Source organism: Mobula birostris, chromosome 23, assembly GCF_030028105.1.
Source record: "Mobula birostris isolate sMobBir1 chromosome 23, sMobBir1.hap1, whole genome shotgun sequence".
NCBI lineage: Eukaryota > Metazoa > Chordata > Chondrichthyes > Myliobatiformes > Myliobatidae > Mobula > Mobula birostris.
Window position 1 is genome coordinate 13,101,577 of NC_092392.1, and position 19,882 is coordinate 13,121,458.

The following is a 19,882-nucleotide window of genomic DNA, read 5'->3' on the forward strand; positions in this document are numbered from 1 at the left end:
GAACTCTAAGTTTAACACAGTTTAATGCTTCAAATGATCACAAACGAAATGAATATCATTGTGAAATAATCTGTTATGTATACTGTTGATCGACAAGATCATTTGAAGATATCATTATAATTCATCACTTTTATCATCTTTTCCTCACTGCCAGTTGAGGAAAATTGTTCCTTTGGTACATAGAGCGTTTATAGCACAATACAGGCCATTCAGCCCACGATGTTGTATCAACCTTTTAACCAACTCGAAGATCAATCCTCTACATAGTCCCCTATTTTTCTATCACCACCCCTGGCAGGAGCTTCCATTCACCTTAAAATGATATCCCCTTGGGACATCAAACTATCTTTATTAACTAGTCGCCCTATTAATTCACATGGGTAAACAGGGCTCATCTCCAGAGTGCTGCATTTAGTTATTTTCCCACAAAGATACTCAACAACTTATGAGCATGTGAATCTTTAAATTGACTTTTGGGTATGTTTCCCTGATTGGTGTAATAACTGCTGTAATAAAAATGCCCTTTCTCCCATGTCATTTTTAGTGCTCCTCTTCTTATCATGGTGCATAAGAATCCTGCGCATTTTTGAAATTGGCATCCGGATGCCTCTGAAGTTCAAGTATTGCACCCCTAGGAAACTGAAGCAAACCTTAAATATTAAGACAAAAGTACAGTAGATGGTATTAATGGATGTGAAGAATGTGCAAATTCTGTGATATCCACCCTTTGTGCTGCTGAAGCTGAAGATTTAACAATCCAAAACAAGGCAGACAAAATAAGAGTCAGTGCCAAAAGTACTACCTGTGAGAGTGCTTTACACGATACAGAGTTGTTATAATGAGAAAATGTAAAAGGGTTAAGTGTGTAGTTCAAAGATCAGATTCATTGATTCTGAATTTAATGATCCAAGAAAAAGTGAAATAATTAGGTTGTGTCAGTGTGTGTTTTTTGGGAGGAGAGAATGAGGAGATTGGCAGCAGAAAATTTTTTCAAGTAAATAAAACTACTCACTGAGTAGCTGGCTGCTCCCCTAAGTACAGTTAGGAGAAAAAGTTTATGAGCCCTTTGCAATTACCTGATTTTCTGCATTAATACCTCATAAAATGTGGTCTGATCCTCATCTAAGTCACAATAATAGACAGCTACAATCTGCCGAAACTAATAACGCACAAACAATAGTACTTTTTATGTCTTTACTGAGCAAACACATTGTTTAATCATTCACAGTCCATGCTGGAAAAAGTATGTGAATCCTTGTATTTAATAACTAGTAGAACCTCCTTTAGCAGCAATAACCTTCACCAAACGTTTCCTGTAGCTGCTGATCAGACTTGCACAATAATGAGGGGGAATTTTAGATCATTCCTCCATACAAAGTTGTTTCTGTTCATCAGTTATTTCTGGGATATCTTGCATGAACAGACTTCTTCAGATCATATCGCAGCATCTCAATTAGGTTAAGGTCTGGACTCTGATTTGGCCATTCCAAAACACAAATTTTCTTCTTTTTAAACCATTCTGTTGTTTATTTACTCTTGTGTTTCTGATCATTGTCTTGTTGATCACCCAGCTTCTATTCAGCTTCAGGTGACATCGTAACCCTGACATTCTCCTTGATAGAATTTTGAATTCATCATTCCCTCAACCATTGCAAGCTGTCCAGGCCATGAGGCAGCAAAGCAACTCCAAACCATGATGCTCCTTCTACTATGCGGTTGGTGTGGGGTTTAGGTTTTGTGCAGTGCCCTTTTTCTTCCAAACATAATGGTGTACATTTCTGTTCATTCGTAAGGCCAGTGATGTTGTGGGGGTGGAACTGGGCTCTCTCACGGTGGTGTCTGAAAAGAGGATGCTGTCTAAGTTGCATGCCGTCTTGGTCAATGTCTCCCATCCACTACATAATGTACTGGGTGAGCACAGGAGTACATTCAGCCAGAGACTCATTCCACCGAGATGCAGCACTGAGTGTCATAGGAAGTCATTCCTGCCTGTGGCCATCAAACTTTACAGCTCCTCCCTTGGAGGGTCAGACATCCTGAGCCAATAGGCTAGTCCTGGACTTATTTCATAATTTACTGGCATAATTTACATATTACTATTTAACTATTTATGGTTCTATTACTATTTATTATTTATGGAGCAACTGTAACGAAAATCAATTTCCCCTGGGATTAATAAAGTATGACTATGACTAAAACGTTCAATTTTTGTCTCACTGGTCCCAGAAACGTTGTGGAGCATCCAGGTAGGCTGTTGCAAACTTGAGACGTGCAGCAGTGATTCTTTTGGAGAGCAGTGGTTTCCTCCCTGGTGTCCATAGGACATAGGAGCAGAATTAGGCCGTTCAGCCCAATGAATCTGCTCTGCCATGCCATCACGGGTGATCCTGGATCCCTGTCAGCCCCATACATCTGCCTTCTCGCCATATCCTTTGATGCCCTGACCGATCAGGAAAATATCATCTTCTGTTTTAAATATCCCCACGGACTTGACCACCACCGCAGTCTGTGGCAGAGTATTCCATAGATTTACTACTCTCTGGGTTTAAAAAAAAAACTCCTCCTTCTAAAAGGTTGCCCCTCAATTTTGAGGCTGTGCCCTCTATTTCTGGACACTCCCACCATAGGAAACATCCTCTCCACGTCCACCCTATCTAGTTCTTTCCACATTCTTTAGGTTTCAATGAGACTCCTCCCCCCCGCATTTTTTCTAAATTCCAGTGAGTACAGGCACAAAGCTGCCAAACACTCCTCGTATGTTAATTCCCTAATTCCCAGAATCATCCCCGTGAACCTCCTCGGACTCTCTCCTATGACACCACATCCTTTCTGAGATATGGGGCCCAAAACTTTTGGCAGTACTCCAAGTGCAGCCTGACTAGTGTCTTATAAATCCTCAGCATTATCTCCTTATTATTATATTCTATTCCCCTTGAAATTAATGCCAAGATTACATGTGCCTTCTTTACTATAGACTCAACCTGTAAATTAACCTCCTGGGAGTCCTACACGAGGACTGCTAAGTCCCTGTGCATCTCTGATGTTTGAACCTCCCCATTTAGATAATAGTCCGCACTATTGTTCCTTTTACTAAAATGCATTATTGTATATTTCCCAACACTTTATTCTATCTGCCACTTTTTTGCCCATTCTTCCAATTTTTGGTCCTGCTGTAATTGCGTTGCTTCCTCAGCACTACCTTCCCCTCCACCTATCTTTATATCATCCGCAAACTTTGCCGCAAAGCCATCAATTCCATTATCCAAATCACTGACAAACAATATGAAAAGTAGTGGTCCCAATACTGACCCCTGAGGAATACCACTCATCACCGGCAGCCAACCAGAAAAGGCCCCCTTTATTCCCACTTGCTGCCTCCTGCCTGTGAACCATTCTTCTATCCATGCCAGTATCTTTCCTGTAATGCCATTTGAATTTTATCTTATTAAGCAGCCTCATGTGCGGCACCATATCAAATGCCACCTGACAATCTAAGTAAGTGACTTCCACTGCCTCTCCTTTGTCCACCTTGCTTGTTTCTTCCTCGAAGAACTCTTAACAGGTTTGTCAGGCAAGATTTCCCTTTACAGAAACCATTTTATTTTATCATTAGTATCCAAGTTCCCTAATAGCTCATCCTTAATAATGGGCTCCAATATTTTCCCAAACACTGAGGTTAGGCTCACTGGCCTATAATTTCCTTTCTTTTGCCTTCCTCCATTCTTAAAGAGTGGAGTGACATTTCCAATCTTCCAATCCTCCGGGATCATGCCAGAATCAAGTGATTCTTGAAAGATCATAACCAATGCACCCATTATCTCTTCTACAATCTCTCTTAGGACTCAAGGATGTAGTCCATCTGGTCCAGGTGACTTATCCACCTTAAGACCTTAGAGTTTGTTTTGCATTTTTTCCTTTGTAATAACAATGACACTCACTCCTGCTCCCTGACACTCACAGATCTCTGTTTCACTGCTAATGTCTTCCACAGTGAAGTCTGAGGCAAAGTACCCATCAAGTTCATTTGCCATTTCTTTGTCCCCTATTACTGTATCACCAGCATTATTTTCCAGTGGTCCAATGTCAACTCTTACCTCCCTTTTAGTCTTCATATTACTGGAAAAAACTTCTAGTATCCTGCTTTATATTATTGGCTAGTTTGCCTTCATATTTAATTCTTTGCCTTCTTACAGCTTTTTTAGTTGCCATTTGTTGGATTTTATAAGCTTCTCATCCAACTTCTCATTCACTTTTGCTACCTTATGTGCCCTTTCCTTGGCTTTTATGCAGTCCTTAGCTTGCCTTGTCAGCCACTGTTGCTTAGCCCTGCTACTTGAGAACAGCTTCTTCTGTGGGACATATCTGCCCTGCACCTTGTGAACTATTCCCAGAAACTTCAGCCATCTCTGCTCTGCCGTCATCCCCACCAGTATCCTGCTCTCTAATCCACCTGGGAAAGTTCCCCTCTCATGCCTCTGTAATCCCCTTTATTCCATTGTGATACCAATACTTCTCCCCTCTCAAATTGCAGTATGAGTTCAATCATATTATGACCTCTGCCTCCTAAAGGTTCCTTTATGTTAAGCTCCCTAGTAAGATCTGGGTTATTACACAACACCCAATCCAAGATAGCCTTTCCCATAGTAGGCTCAAGCACAATCTGCTCTTAAAAAGCCATCTCATAGGCATTCAACAAGCCTCCGCTCTTGCGATCTGACACCAACCTGATTTTCCCAATCCCTTGCATATTGAAGTCCCCCATTACAATTGTGACATTACCGTTATTACCTGCCTTTTCCAGCTCCATTTGCAACCTCAACTCCACATCTTGGCTACTATTTGGAGGCCTATAATGTGTTTTTTTTTATCCTTGCAGTTTCATAACTCCGCCCACAAAGATTCAACATTCTCTGACCCTATGTCACCTCTTTCTAAAGATGTAATTCCATCTCTTGCCAACAGAGCCATACTATTGCCTATGCCTTCCTGCCTGTCCTTTCGATATAAAGAATATCCTTTGATGTTAAGCTCCCAACTATGGCATTCTTTCAGCCACGACTCGGTGATGTCCACAACGACAATGGTGTCCTTCCATGAACACCATTCTTCAGTGTTTTTCTTATAGTGGACACATGAACAGAGACTTTAGCAAGTTCTAGAGATTTCTGAAGGTCTGTGCTGTTACCCTTGGGTTCTTTTCCACCTCTTTCAACATTACACATTGTGCTGTTGGTGTGATCTTTGCAGGATGCCCATTCCTAGGGAGAGTAGCAACAGTACTGGTTTTCTTCCATTGGTACACAATTTATTTTATAGTGGACTGGTGAACACTCGGGTCTTTAGAAATGCTTTTGTAGCCTTTTCCAGCTTCATGCACCTGTACAATTTTTCTTCTGAGGTCCTCTGAAAGTTGTTTTGATTAAGCCATGGTGCACATAACAAGATCTTTCTTAAGAAGAGCAGGCTTCGTCAGTAACCTGACCTTGTGTGTCTTTTTTTATATATAGGGCAGAGCACCTCGACAATTCACACCTCCAGTCTCATCTCATTGATTGGAACACCTGACTCCAAATGATAGCTTTTGTAGAAGGCATTACCGCAGAGGTTCATGTACTTTTTTTGAAACCTAGATCGTGATTGTTTAAATGATGTACCGAGTATTGATGAGAAGTACAATTGTTATTAGGCTAGGCAGATTGTGTTTGTGTATTATTGTGACTTAGAAGAAGATCAGACCACATTTTATGAGTAATTAATGCAGAAAACCAGGTAATTACAAAGGGTACACAAACTTTTTCTTGCATCTGTAAGTGCTTAATAAAATGAGATGAAACTCTTTTTGAAAAGGGATGTTCATCTTGAGGATTGAAAAAATGGGCTTCAAGGCAGCAAACTATGTCTTGCCCTTCTAGGAGACAGTTCCAAGGGTGATTGTTTGCCATTTTCAAAGATGATCACAATATGGAGCGCAACATTAGATTCGGCCATATGGTTTGCTGCAAGGAGCTTAATCTGATGATAAAGAGGAGAGCTGTCATATTTCTGCCTGCACCTTAATATCCTTTCATCACCCTTCTGAGAACAGTTATGGAGAAGAATCCTTGTGTTTAATTTTGCAAATTTCATCCAGCTGTAATTTGCTATTATCAACATAATCTGAACATAAATGATAACTCCACCTCTAAACTCCTTCACAATTCCTGTTAAATTGGCATGCAAATCCACCACTACAACTTTCTTGCAAAGATTCAAATGAGGAGCAGGAGCAGACCAATCAGTTTCTGGAGTTGCTTGGCCAGTCAGTATGACCACTGCTGATTTGCTTGCACTTAGAACTCCTGATTAAGCTACTTTTACTCCCTCCGTGATTCCCTTGTCCATTCGTCCCTCCCGGCACTTATCCTTGCAAGTGGTCAAAGTGCTACACCAGCCTATTCACCTCCTCCTTCACTTCCATTCAGGGCCCCAAACAGTCTTTCCAGGTGAGGCAACACTTCACCCACCAATCTGCTGGGGTCATATATTGTGTCCTGTGCTTCCAGTGTGGTCTCCTCTGCATTGATGAGACCCGTCGTAAATTGGGGGACCACTTCATCGAGCACCTCTGCCCCATTCGACAAAAGCGGAACTTCCTGGTGGTCAAACATTTTAATTTTAATTCCCATTTACATTCCAACATATACCAAGATGAGGCCACCCTCAGAATGTAGGAGATATACCTTATATTCCATCTGTTTAGCCTCTAACCTGATAGCATGAATATCAATTTCTCCTTCTGGGAGGAAAAATCTCTTTTTCTTCCCCCTCCCCCACACCACCTTCTATTTCCCACTCTGGCTTCTTACCTCTTCTCACCTGTCTATCACCTCACCCTGGGTCCCCTTCTCCTTCCCTTCCTCCCATGGTCCACTCTCCTCTTCTATCAGATTCTTTCCTCTCGAGCCCTTTATCTTTCCTGCCCACACTTATCACCTTCTAGCTGTCCTCCTTCGCCTCCCCCCACTTTTTTATTCTGGCGTCTTCCCTCTTCCTTTCCAAACCTAAAGAAGGGACTTGGTCCGAAACATCAACCGTTTATTAATTTCCATAAGTGCTCCCTGACCTGCACTTCCAGCACCTGGTCTGTGTTGCTTTGGATTTCCAGCACCTGCAGAATTTCTCATGTTTATATCTGTTCATTATCAGTGATCCCTCAAACATCTCTCTATACTGTACGTTCCATAAATAAGCACAATATGGTGTATGGTTTATCTCAGATCCTAGAACATGTTGGACATTCAGTTTTTCAAAGGTCTGGGTTAGTTTTACTTTCAAACATGGGAAATTTGGGAATTTCTGCTGATTTTTAACAATGCAGGGCTTAGTATGATATTAACCACTTGGGTAGAAGTGTGTTTGCAATAATAACTCATAATGGAAGAAATTAAAAGCAAGGGCATTGGATTTTTAATTATTCTATGTTTGGCTGATTTAAATGTGTATTTTCCATGTTTTCCTACAGGTTTTGGACCCAGAGTTAGAATATGCAGATTATGCCTTCCCACCTTCTATGTCAGCATCTTCAATGAAATTTCAGGTATAGTAATGAAAGCAGATGAGAAGTGGAAATTAATAAATAGTTAATTTTGTAACTCTATATGGATTAACTTATTTCTTCCTGAAATAACAGCCCAAGTTGGTACTATTTTAGTAAATAGCCCTTGATGTGCACAAGTGGCTGCTATTGTTACCACGAGGAAACCTCACTCTGAATTAGGATTGAGTTAAATCAGTTGATGATGAACTTTTTTTCAGGGTTAAAAAGACTCTTAAGCTGTACTTTGAGTAATTTTTTTATACTTGAAAAGAAAACAGTACGTCTGTACATTTGGGGAATTGGTTCTTACCCTAAGCGAATAGTAACTCTACAGTTGGGGATTATTCCTTACTCCGAATAAACAGTTATGTACTGCTTCACCTTTTACCCTGACCAAATGCCGACTCTGCAGTTGATGATTAATCCTTATCCTGCTCACCAAGCAGCAAACTTACAATGAGAGATCCTGATGTTGCTGAATAATCAAAATCCAACTGTTTTGCAAGTTAGTTGAGATGTGGTCAGTAGGTCATTTGTCAAGATGGCCCATATTATCCTATAACTATTTCCATATGTTCTGAGAGATTGGTCTTAGATTGCAAATGTAAACTTTCCTGTAGTATTTGTTTCCCTTTTTGGATTTCCAGCAAGTGCTTCTGTTCTTCCCCCTACATCTCAGCTCAGCGCAGAACCTCTTTACCGATGTTAATCGTATAATCTGCACACAGTGTGGTGATTGGTGGCAAAGGACTGGAGGGTGGTGAAAACAATGCCCATCACTTCTGTCTGGGATCTCTAAAAGAGCTAAGCGTTAGTCTTATTTACTTTCTTTTTCCCCATAAGCTTTTCGAGTTTCTTTTTAGTAAGTCTCTAGTTCCTTTTCTAAAGATGGAGTTCTGTTTTGACTTGTAAGTTGTAGTTGAGATGTAGTATTCCATATTCTAGGAACTTGAATTTGAAAGACACTCCTAAATCCTTTCCTCAGCCTGTGGTAAAAGGGCTTCCTTACTTAGACCAGTATACATATATATGATTGAATGACAATGAACTGAACTTGAACTTGAATTTGATCTTGGAAATTCTTGACCTCTATGTGCACCTTTTAAATCACATCATAGCTCTACCTGCTGTAGTGGAAGGAACTGCAACACCAGTTAACCTGTACAAGTTAAATTTCACATATCTGGTCTAATCTTAGTAAATGTTATCCTGCCTGTGATTTAAGATATCCTTCCTTAACTGAGGTGCCAGAAGTTGATAGATTGTTCCATCAGGAGCTTTGCAAAGGATTTTACTATTCTTCCTTTATACATAAAACTCCACATTTTTAAAACATTAATCTATTTGTCTACCAACTATGTATCTAAAGTAGTACGGCTCTCTCTGCTTAACACTTTTTATGGAAAGAAGCTTAAGAGGTAGAGCAAGTGTAAGCTATTTAGCTCTCAAGTCTGTTCTACCTTTTCAAGAGGGTCCTGATTGATCCATTTTCCTGACCAGTTCCAGTACTCTTATTCTCTTAATATCCAAAGATCGATCAGTTTTTGCCTTGACTGTACTCTGGAATTATTCAGAAGGTTATGGATGGTCATTCATGTACATTTGCCAGGAAAGTTCGACCTATTTCAGTTCTTGTCGTGATTTTGAAGATTGTATGATTTACACAAACAATAACATACATTTATGTAGTGCCTTTACAGGAACATTTCAAAGAAAATGTCAATTAGCATAATATTTGAACTTGGGGTAGGTAAAACATTAGACAACTGAAACAGTTAAAATTAAATTTTTTTAAAAATTTGTGGAATATAGATGCTTCTGGCAATATACAGTATATGTTAATTACCCATTCCTTATTGCCCCTTCAGTCGAGAGTCACCTACAGGCAAGGATAAGGGTGGCTGATATTTTTTTCCCTGTGAAGTACATGAGTAAAGCAGATGGGTTTTTATGAAAATCTGGTAGCTTCGTGGCTACCATTAACTAGTAACACACCCAAAATACTGGAGAAACTCAGCAGGCCAGGCAACATCTATGGAAAAGTATAGTCGATATTTCGGGCCAAGACCCTTCACCTGGACTAGAGAACTAGTAAAGGGTCTTGGCATGAAGTGTCAACTATCCTGTTTTCCATAGATGCTGCCTGGCCTTCTGAGTTCTTCAAGCATTTTGGGTGTGTTGCTCAGATTTCCAGCATCTGCAGATTTTCTCTTGTAATTGGCTACCATTACTTCTGCTTTTTGAATTCCAGATTTATTCAATTGCTTTAAGTTAAATTATCAGATGGCATGGTGGTACTTGAACTCATAATTCTGATCACTGATCTAGAACTCTTGGCTATTCGTCCAGTGACTATGTTATCTTAGCTCCACATATTAAGCCTAACTAAGGAGAGGAGGAAAACAAATAGAAATCTTTCTATAGTTAACTATCCACCAATGCAAAGTTTAGTGATGTAAAATATCAGAATAGTGCCATAAATCAAAGCAAGAGATTATCAAACTGTAGTATACTAATCATATTTCAACTTGAGTACTAGATCCAGTTATAAGGAAGAAATTAAGATGCTGAATTTACAAGAAAGACTCGAGAGGTTTACCTCTTGTTTTAAAGAAAAGTGTTAAAGTCTGAGCATTTAGTCATTTGTCAAGAAAATCATTTGACTAATTTTCTATCGCAAAGATAAGAATTAGTTTAGTTGTGTGTTTAACCTCTGAGTAATAAATACTGTATTATTAAGCACTATTTAATATGTTGAACAGGAGGTTTTCCTAGAGTGATGTATAAATTGATTTATCTTAAAACACATTCCTAATTGTGTGAACAGTTCTTGTAATCTGTTTGTATGATGTATGAAGAGAGACGTAAAGATATTCCTTCCAAAAAGCAGATCAGCTTTATGTTTAAGTATCATGCAGCTTTTTTTAAAAATACAAAGTTCGTTTCTAGTTTGTAGAACAGTAGAGCAAGTTAGCTCTGGTTTAGACATTGTGTCTGTAGAGTCTGTTTTATAAGTTACTGTGTTAATTAGCATTGAAAGTAACACTTTGCAATATGCTATGGTACAGGTGCTGCTCAACTCCATCTCAGGTGATTCTAACCTCAGATGCTGTCTGTGTGGAATTTGCCCTATTTTCCATGACTAGGTGCTCTGGTTTCCTTCTGACGATATGCTACTTAAGCTGGCCTCTGAAAATTATCCCTGAGTAAAACTAGAAGGCAAAATAATCCAAGATGCTTTGTCAATAGGCTCATGAGTGTATAAACTGTAGGTGCATAGGGAAGTAAAGATAGAGGAAATGGAACTTATGGCATTCCTCAGCTGGGAACAAACATGGACCCAAGAAGCTGAATGGCCTCCTGTGTCATAATTGGGATCAACATGCTTGGAATGAACAAATCTGTGGTTTCTAAAGTGTTCTGCATTTCATGTCTGCATCGGTTTTGGCTCAATTAGTTTTCAATCAGTTAATAACCCGATTATTGCTTTGATGTCAAAAGATTGTAAAAAGCCCTGTGAGAGGATTATAGTCTGACCATCTAAAGATTCTGATGTTTACTTTAATGTGGAATAAGGAGGCTTAATCACTTGAACTTAATCACGCAGCGTATCCAATGTTTATTCAATCTAGTAAGGTGAAGTGATGCCTTTATTATGTGAGTGGAACAGCCATGGAAACTGTCACTGATTTAGTTGTGCATTACATTATTATAATTTTCTTAATGTAACTTGTACTGTTATTTCTGGACATTTTCATTAGGGCAGATCTCTTGCATGTCACTTATTCTCTGAAGTTAATTTCATGCTACCTAACTCACTCTATATCCTCTGACAGGATAAAGAAATCAGAGCTGTCTTCCTGCGCTTGTTTGCACAATTGTTTCAGAGTTACCGCTGGAGCCTGCAAATCATTCGTATCCATCCTGAGCCAGTAATTCGTTTTCACAAGGTAAGCAGGGAACATTCAGAGCCTCAAAGGTGGGAAAAAAATGAATGAGCAAGGTAGAGCATGTAGTAAAGAGTGATCATACCGTACATAAAGTTTACAGAGATTTCGTACCACATAGGGAGGGAACGTCGACTCAGACCATGAGAGGCCTGCATCGGGCATTTTCATGCCTTACAAGGCGCAGATTGGAAGTCTGTGTGGGGCGCCACTTGCACAGACTAGAGCAATGTGTGATTAAGTGCCTTGCTCAAGGGCACAAACACACTACCACAGCTGAGGCTCGAACTAGCGACCTTGAGGTAACTAGACGAACGCCTTAACCACTTGGCCACGTGCATGAACAAATAGTGATCACAATGTAATTAAAGCACATTCAATGCTTTGTTATAAGGGAATTGTACACTCACTGGCCACTTTGTTAGGTACTTAATAAAGTGGCTACTGAATGTATGTTTGTGGTCTTCTGCTGTAGCCCATTAACTTCAAGGTTCAAAGTGTTACGCATTCAGAGATGCTCTCCTGTACACCATAGTAGTAACACATGGTCATTTGAGCTACTGTTGCCTTCCTGTCAGCTTGAACCAGTCTGGCCATTTTCCTCTGACCTCTCAGGGCGTCTTCACCCACAGAACTGCTGCTCACTGGATTTTTTTTTTCACACCTTTTTCTGTAAACCGTAGAGGACTTGTGCGTGTAAGTAACAGGAAATCAACAGTTTCTGAGATACTCAAACCACCCCATCTGATAGGAGCAATCATTCCACGGTTAAATTACTTAGAACACATTTCTTTGCCATTCTGATGTTTGGTCTGAACAACAACTGAAACTCTTGTTCATGTCCGTATGCTTTCCTGCGTTGATTCGTTGATTAGGTATTTGCATTAACGTACAAGTGTGCCTAGTAAAGAGGCCACTGAGTGTATATCTTGCATATTTTACACAGTACATGGCATGAAGAATTAGCAACAATCGCATGGTAAGCAAGCAATCATGTTCACATAGTAAATGATTACACAACACATTGTGTACAGGTGACAATGGATACATGCAATAGGGAATGTAGGCATTACAGTGACCCCACAGTGCACGGTCTGTACATAGGGGTACTAGTGTCCGGTGAGTGTAGGTGTGAAATTGCCAAGACAGTACAGAAGGTATAGGTGCTGCGCACAGCCCACTTGCAAGGAGCCTAGGGGATGGCAGTGACCCCATGATGCTGGTAGCCTCACTGGTGATGGTGACTCCATGTTTCAGGAAGCTAGAGAGAAGCAATGAACCTACTATGAAGGGATCTAAGGAGATGTCAGTGAGTTTACAAAATCATTACACAGTTGAGAATAATTGTGCAGTACAAGTTGTATACAGGTGGACAGATATCATGGTTAAATGCTTCAGCAGTTTAGAGGGATTACTTGATAGTTCATGATAATTTTCAGAATGATCTGCTGTTTATTGAAAAGTAGTTTGAATATCTTCAAGGTAACATTTATCAGTTGTTGCTGGAATGTTTTGTGGGCCTATAACTATTGCTCTGCACTGACACAGGTGGCCTTCTTGGCCCAAAGAGTATTGCTGGACGATGAGTTTCTCACCAAAGTTCTTGATGGGATGGCTTTTGCGGGATTTATATCAGAAAGAGGCTCACCATATCGAGCATGTGATTTGTTTGATGAGGTAAGGCATATTAATTTATCAGTTTAAGAGTGATTGTGAATTGTAATGCTGGATTTGTAAATTTTGTGTTTGGAAAGTAACTACACGACTTTCTGACGGGGGACTCATGGAGTGAGCTGCTTTTGGGCGTTGCTCCATACCCTTTACATTTTTGCATGTAATGACTCTTACTTACCTTACCTATACCTACACTAAATGATCTATATTATTGAACTACGACTTTTACTTATTGAAAATGAATACCAGAACACGAGAAGCCAAAGAAGGGAAAGGTTCCGCCGGGAACGGAAAAAAAAAACGGTGATCCTGGAACTTCGAACGATGCTCCAGTAACTATGGAACAAATGAAGAAACTTTTAGAAGATACAGTTAATCAAAGACTCACCGCAATTGAAGAAGCGTTGAATTTGAGGAAGGAAGAATCAAGAACATTCAGACGTGAAATCGACCAACATCAAGTCAGGATTTCGGAGTTAGACAAAGATGGCCGTAAAAGAGATAAAAGAATTGAAGCGCTCGAAAAAAGTTTAACTTCGGTAACTCAGCAATTGGAACGCTATCGAGCTAAGACTATCGATCTTGAAAATCGTTCCCAACGACAGAATTTGCGCTTAATTGGTTTCCCTGAGGATGTGGAGAAGGGAGATCCTACTAAATACTTTTCTAAATTGCTAATGGATGTGTTTGGCTCTGATATATTGGAAGAATCACCAATATTAGATCGTGCTCATTGCTCATTCCATTTTAATCCAGAGAGATCGGCTAAACCGAGACCAATTATCATTCGGTTTCATTATGTCCATGATAAGGAACGAGTTATCCGAGCAGCTCGGAAGAAAGGTATGATGGAATGTCAAGATCTCAAGTTCAGAATTGTTGAAGACTACACCCAAGACGTATTGAAAAAATGGATGGCTTTTAAACCTCAGATGGCAGAACTTTATCGTCGGGGCTATAAAATAGCGCTACTGTTTCCAGCCCGTCTGCGAGTGGTTATGCCGGATAACTTGCGCAGTCTGTTTAAAAATCCGATGGAAATCCAAATCTTTCTCGATGATCTGTCTCCCTCTACGGAGGATTAGTCAATGTATCATTTGGTTTATTCTCTCGTTTCTGATTGTTTAGTTCGAGGCTTTGTTTTTTCGATCTGGCATTGTAGGTTCGTTTTATATAGTTAAACGATATTAGGCTTTTTTGTTAGTTATCCTGTATATCTTACTGTTAATACCTTTGGGTAGTTATTTAGTTATAAGTTTAATGATTGTTTTCTTTTTGAAATGTTACTAAAGTATTATATTTTAAAATGGGGGATTGTTTTTTCCTTCTCCCCAGAATCCTTGCTGTTTCTTACGTCATCTCCGATCATTTATATTTGAAAAATTAACATAGTAATATGATTTAATGTTTGATGTTCTTTGAAATATGAGTAGTAAGGAACTTTTTAATGCTTTTAATCGCTTTAGTTTTTTTTTCTTGTTATAGTTAGTTTTTACTTTTTTCCATAAGGATGGTGTTTTTCTTGATAAACATATTTCAGTTGGGTCGCCCTCCGGAAAGATGGGGGTAGGTTTAGTCTTAGATTTAGCATTGGCCACTGCCTGGCTTTTTCTGGGGTTTTGTGGGAGGTGGGTGGTATTTTTCCTTTTATTCCTGTTATGTACCCCGTAACTGGGTTGCCAAACCAGCAGAAATGGATCACTCATTTGGAGCCTGGATTACTAGAACTAAGAAAGTTTTATTAAAGAAACAAGCAACACAGTACTCTAATCAAAAGGATAATAAATGCAACAGTTCAGCAATGATAAACACACGTGTACACAGAATTAGGATAACAGGATCAATCAAGCTCTATCGTCGTCTAGGGGTAAATGACCAGTTTCAAAGTGACGCAAAGTTAGTTCAATTGAATTCAGTTCAGTTCGCAGTAATCACTGCCGTGGGAGATGGACAGTGGGGGGAAGGAGAGAGAGAGCAAAACGAATGAATATTCAAACGACTTCCACACAGACCTTCGATATTCTTTGCAGTCAGCTTTCAGGTGAGCCCTTTGTGATGTCTTCTGAGGTCACCGACCGTGACCCCTCCGTTTCCAGATACGATCGTTTCTCTGCGGTGAACCTGGCACCCAGGCAAGGGCGGACACACACCAGGTTCCTGCTGATCATGCCTTTCCACCCTGTGCGTCTATGGCTTGGTCCCGCGACCAGCCTTCCAAAACTTCCCACCGACTTATGGGAGGCGCACCGCTTCTAGGGTCTCGTTACCTCGTGGTGTCGTGTGTGTCTTGCCTTAGCGAACCTGTCCCTTTTTATCCCCCTGCTGGGGTATCGCCTGACCATCACTTCAAACAGTTCAGGGTTCAAAGGGGGAGCCGATCTTGACAGCTCTCCTTCCGTTAAACTCTCCCATCCTTTCATTAACATCTCCAAATGCTGCTCCATTGTTTTCCCTTATCTCTCTTTCTCCTGAAGACAGGTGGCAGACCAACTGCTGATCCCACTGGTGCCAGCACAGGACAGCTAACATCTTAATCTATGTGTATTCTCGTCACATTCCTTTTTCATTTTTTCTTTTTAAACAGGCTGACCAGAAACCACTAAAATGTCTGAAATGTCATAACTTCCGGTTCCTCTTTGGACCTTTTTTTCCTCTTCCGGGGTCATGAGTCTCTACTCTGGTTAACCCTTTACATTCTTTATACTCGAGCTCATTATGATGGATAAGACCATTAATTTAGTTTCTTGGAATACAGATGGTTTAAACCACCCGGTTAAACGGAAGAAAATTTTCAAAGTATTCCACAGGATGAATGCTCATAATTATTTTTGTACAAGAAGCTCATGTCTGGAACGAGGATAATCAACATTTCTTTAGATTCTGGAAGGACTAACAGTATCATGCGAATTCACAAGCTAAAGTAAAAGGTGTTTCTATATTTATAGATTCGTCAATTTCATTTACGCACTATGAGACGATTTCAGATTCTAATGGCAGGTTTTTATTGATTACTGGCTTGCTATTTAACAGAAAAGTTGCCATGCTCAATGTTTATGCTCCAAATGTTGACCGTCCTGATTTTTTCAAGAATCTCCTCACATCTCTTCCCAATTTAAATGACTATATGCTGATTATGGATGGTGATATTAATTGTTGTTTAAACACTTTGTTAGATAGATCCAAGTTTAATCAAGCACTTCCGAATAAATCGGCTACCCTTATTAACTCTTTTATGATTGACTCTGGAATTTCAGAAATTTGGAGATTCTTGCATCAGAATGACAAAGAGTTCTCTTTTTTTTCACATGTACATCAGCATTATTCAAGAATTGACTATTTTCTTATTGAATCTCGATTAATTCCTTTTGTTACGAGTTGTGAATATGATTCTATTGTTGTTTCTGACCATGCACCGTTGAAATTATTTATCAACTTAAAGGATATATCTACTAATTCTAGACAATGGAGATTTAATATCTCTTTGCTTCAAGATTCAGAATTTGTTAGGTTTATTGATGAACAGATTAAGTTTTTCTGTACAACGAATTTCACGGATGATATTTCCAGTGGGATCCTCTGGGATACTTTTAAAGCATGTATTCGTGGACAAATTATTTCATACACTGCTGGATTAAAAAAGCGAACTAACAAGGAAATACTTAAACTGGTTAACAAGATTAAAGAAGTTGATAAGAAATATTCTATAGCTCCTAATCAAGAACTTTATAAACAGAGAGTTGAACTTCAAATGGAACATAACCTTTTATTATCATCTTCAATTGAAAGTCAATTAATTAAAACTGAGAGTCAATTTTATATACATGGTGATAAAACTGGGAAGCTTTTAGCTAATCAATTGAAATCGACCTCGGTTAAATGACAGATTCTTAAAATTCGTAAACAAGATGGCACTTTGACAGTTGACCATGACGAGATTAATAAATCCTTTCAAGAATTTTATACCTCTCTTTATCAATCAGAATTTCCTGATGACTCTACTATAATGTATGAATTCTTTAAGAAATTGAATATTCCAAAATTATCATCTAATCAACGTTCAAAACTAGATGTACCTATTACTGTAGAGGAAATGAAGAATGCTATTTTTTCAATGAATTCAGGTAAAGCACCTGGTCCAGATGGATTTACAGTAGAATTTTTAAAATTTTTCTCAACTACACTAACCCCTTGGCTATGTAGCGTTTTTAGGGATGCCTTTTCAATAGGTAAATTACCACAATCTTTCTATCGAGCTTCTATTTCCCTAATTGTTAAAAAAGATAAGGATCCTACTGAATGTGCATCTTATAGGCCTACATCTCTGCTGAATGTTGATTCTAAGATTTTTTCTAAAATGTTGGCAACAAGATTGGAGAATGTATTACCCCAAATTATTTCTGCTGATAAAACTGGATTTATTAAAAATCGTTACTCTTTTTTTAATATTAGGAGATTAATGAATATCGTTTATACGCCTTCACCCAAAATTCCAGAATGTGTCGTTTCATTGGATGCTGAAAAAGCTTTTGATAGAGTTGAATGGGTATATTTATTTAATACCCTTGAGAAATTCAATTTTAGTCTGATATTCATTTCCTGGATTAAACTGATATATTTTACCCCTTTGGCCTCGGTATTTACTAACAACCAAAGATCCCCTTTCTTTCATTTATTCTGTGGTACTAGGCAGGGTTGCCCTCTTAGTCCATTATTATTTGATATTGCTTTGGAACCGTTAGCTATTGCCATTCGTGATTCCCCTAATATATTTGGTGTTACTCGTGGAAATGAGACTCATAAATTATTACTATATGCAGATGATCTACTATTATATATTTCTAACCCAGGAAAATCTATTACGGCAGTATTAACTTTGCTTGCTCAGTTTAGTAGCTTTTCTGGTTATAAACTGAACCTAAGTAAGAGTGAACTCTTTCCATTAAATATGCAGGTTCCTATTTATAGAAATTCTCCATTTAGATTGATTACTGATTATTTTACTTATTTGGGAGTTAAAATTACTAAGAGACATAAGGATCTATTCAATTTCAACCTTTTACCACTAATTAATCAGGTTAAACAACTGATTACCAAATGGTCCCCTTTGTCTCTATCATTGATTGGCCGTGTTAATGCTTTTAAAATGATTATTTTACCCAAATTTTTATATTTATTTCAAGCGAAACTGATTTTTATTCCTAAATCTTTTTTTGATATTATTGACTCTAAAATTTCTTCTTATATATGGCAAAATAGAAATCCCAGATTAAGTAAAAAATACTTACAGAAATCTAAGAAAGAAGGTGGCTTGGCATTGCCTGTCCTAAGATTTTATTACTGGGCAATTAATATCCGATACTTAATATTTTGGACACAAGATTGGAATATACCTCCAAGCCCACATTGGGTAACCCTTGAAGGCCATTCTGTACAAGGGTTTTCTTTAGCCTCCATTTTAGGAACTTCATTGCCTTTTCCACTATCTAAATTGAATAAACAAATTTTCAACCCTATAGTTAAACATACATTGCGAATATGGTTACAATTTCGTGAATTTTTCGGCCTGAATGAATTTATGTTATCAAGTCCTGTTATATCTAATTTTTTTTCCAACCTTCGGTAAAGGACCAAGCCTTTTTGATATGGAAAACGAAAAGCATAATATGTTTTCGCGATTTATTTTTGGATAACTGCTTTATGTCTTTTGAGCAGTTATCTGAGAAATTTGATTTGCCTGGATCCCACTTTTTTAGATACTTACAAATAAGAAATTTTTTAAATATTACGTTGCCTACCTTTCCGACTTCCAATCCTTCTGGCACTCTTGATAAAATTTTAGGCTTTAATCCTTTGCAGAAGGGATTAATAGCAATAATTTATGATATAATTATGAAATTACAGCCAGATATATCTGACAAAATTAAAAATGAATGGGACAGGGAACTTCAACTTTCCCTACCTACAGAGAAATGGGATAAAATTTTTCAATTAGTTAGTACTTCTTCTATATGTGCTAAACATACCCTAATACAATTTAAAGTAGTACACAGAGCTCATATGTCCAAAGATAAACTAGTTCATTTTTATTCCCATATAAACCCTACTTGTGATAGATGTCACTCTGAAGTGACTTCTTTAGCTCATATGTTTTGGTCCTGTCCTCTTTTGGAAAAATATTGGAAAGACATTTTTGATATTATTTCAACAGTTCTATGCTTCGATTTAAAACCCCATCCTACTACGACAATCTTTGGATTGCCAATGGTAGAACATAGATCTTTGTCTTCTTCAGCCTGTCGAATGATAGCTTTTGTTACTTTAATGGCGAGAAGATCTATTTTGTTGAACTGGAAGGAAACTAATCCTCCAACTACATTCCAATGGTTTTCTCAAACCATATTAAGTTTAAATTTGGAAAAAAATTAGAAGTGATATTTTTGACCCTTTGGTTAAATTTGAAGAAACTTGGAAACCTTTTATGCAACATTTTCATAGGATGTAATCTGACCTTTCCGAATCTTTTTTTTAAACTTAAGTTATATGAGGAGGGGAGCGGAGTTAACGACATTATTGAACATGTCTGATATAAGCTGTTGGTCTAGCCCTGTTTTGTTTTTTTTTCTTGGGGTTTTTTTTGTTTATATATATTTTTTCTTTTTATTTCTTTTTTAATGTTTAATCTCAT

General features: G+C 38.4%; 1 protein-coding gene across 2 annotated transcripts in view; it reads left to right on the top strand.

Annotated features, from left to right (window-relative positions):
• sbf1 (SET binding factor 1) overlaps window positions 1-19,882 on the top strand; it is a 197,680-nt gene that overhangs the window by 108,993 nt on the left and 68,805 nt on the right. For both annotated transcript variants that reach the window (XM_072241664.1, XM_072241665.1), the window contains exons 10-12: window positions 7,502-7,576; window positions 11,413-11,526; window positions 13,072-13,200. In XM_072241664.1, the coding sequence (XP_072097765.1) occupies window positions 7,502-7,576; window positions 11,413-11,526; window positions 13,072-13,200 (318 nt within the window). The remainder of the gene's footprint in view (window positions 1-7,501; window positions 7,577-11,412; window positions 11,527-13,071; window positions 13,201-19,882) is intronic.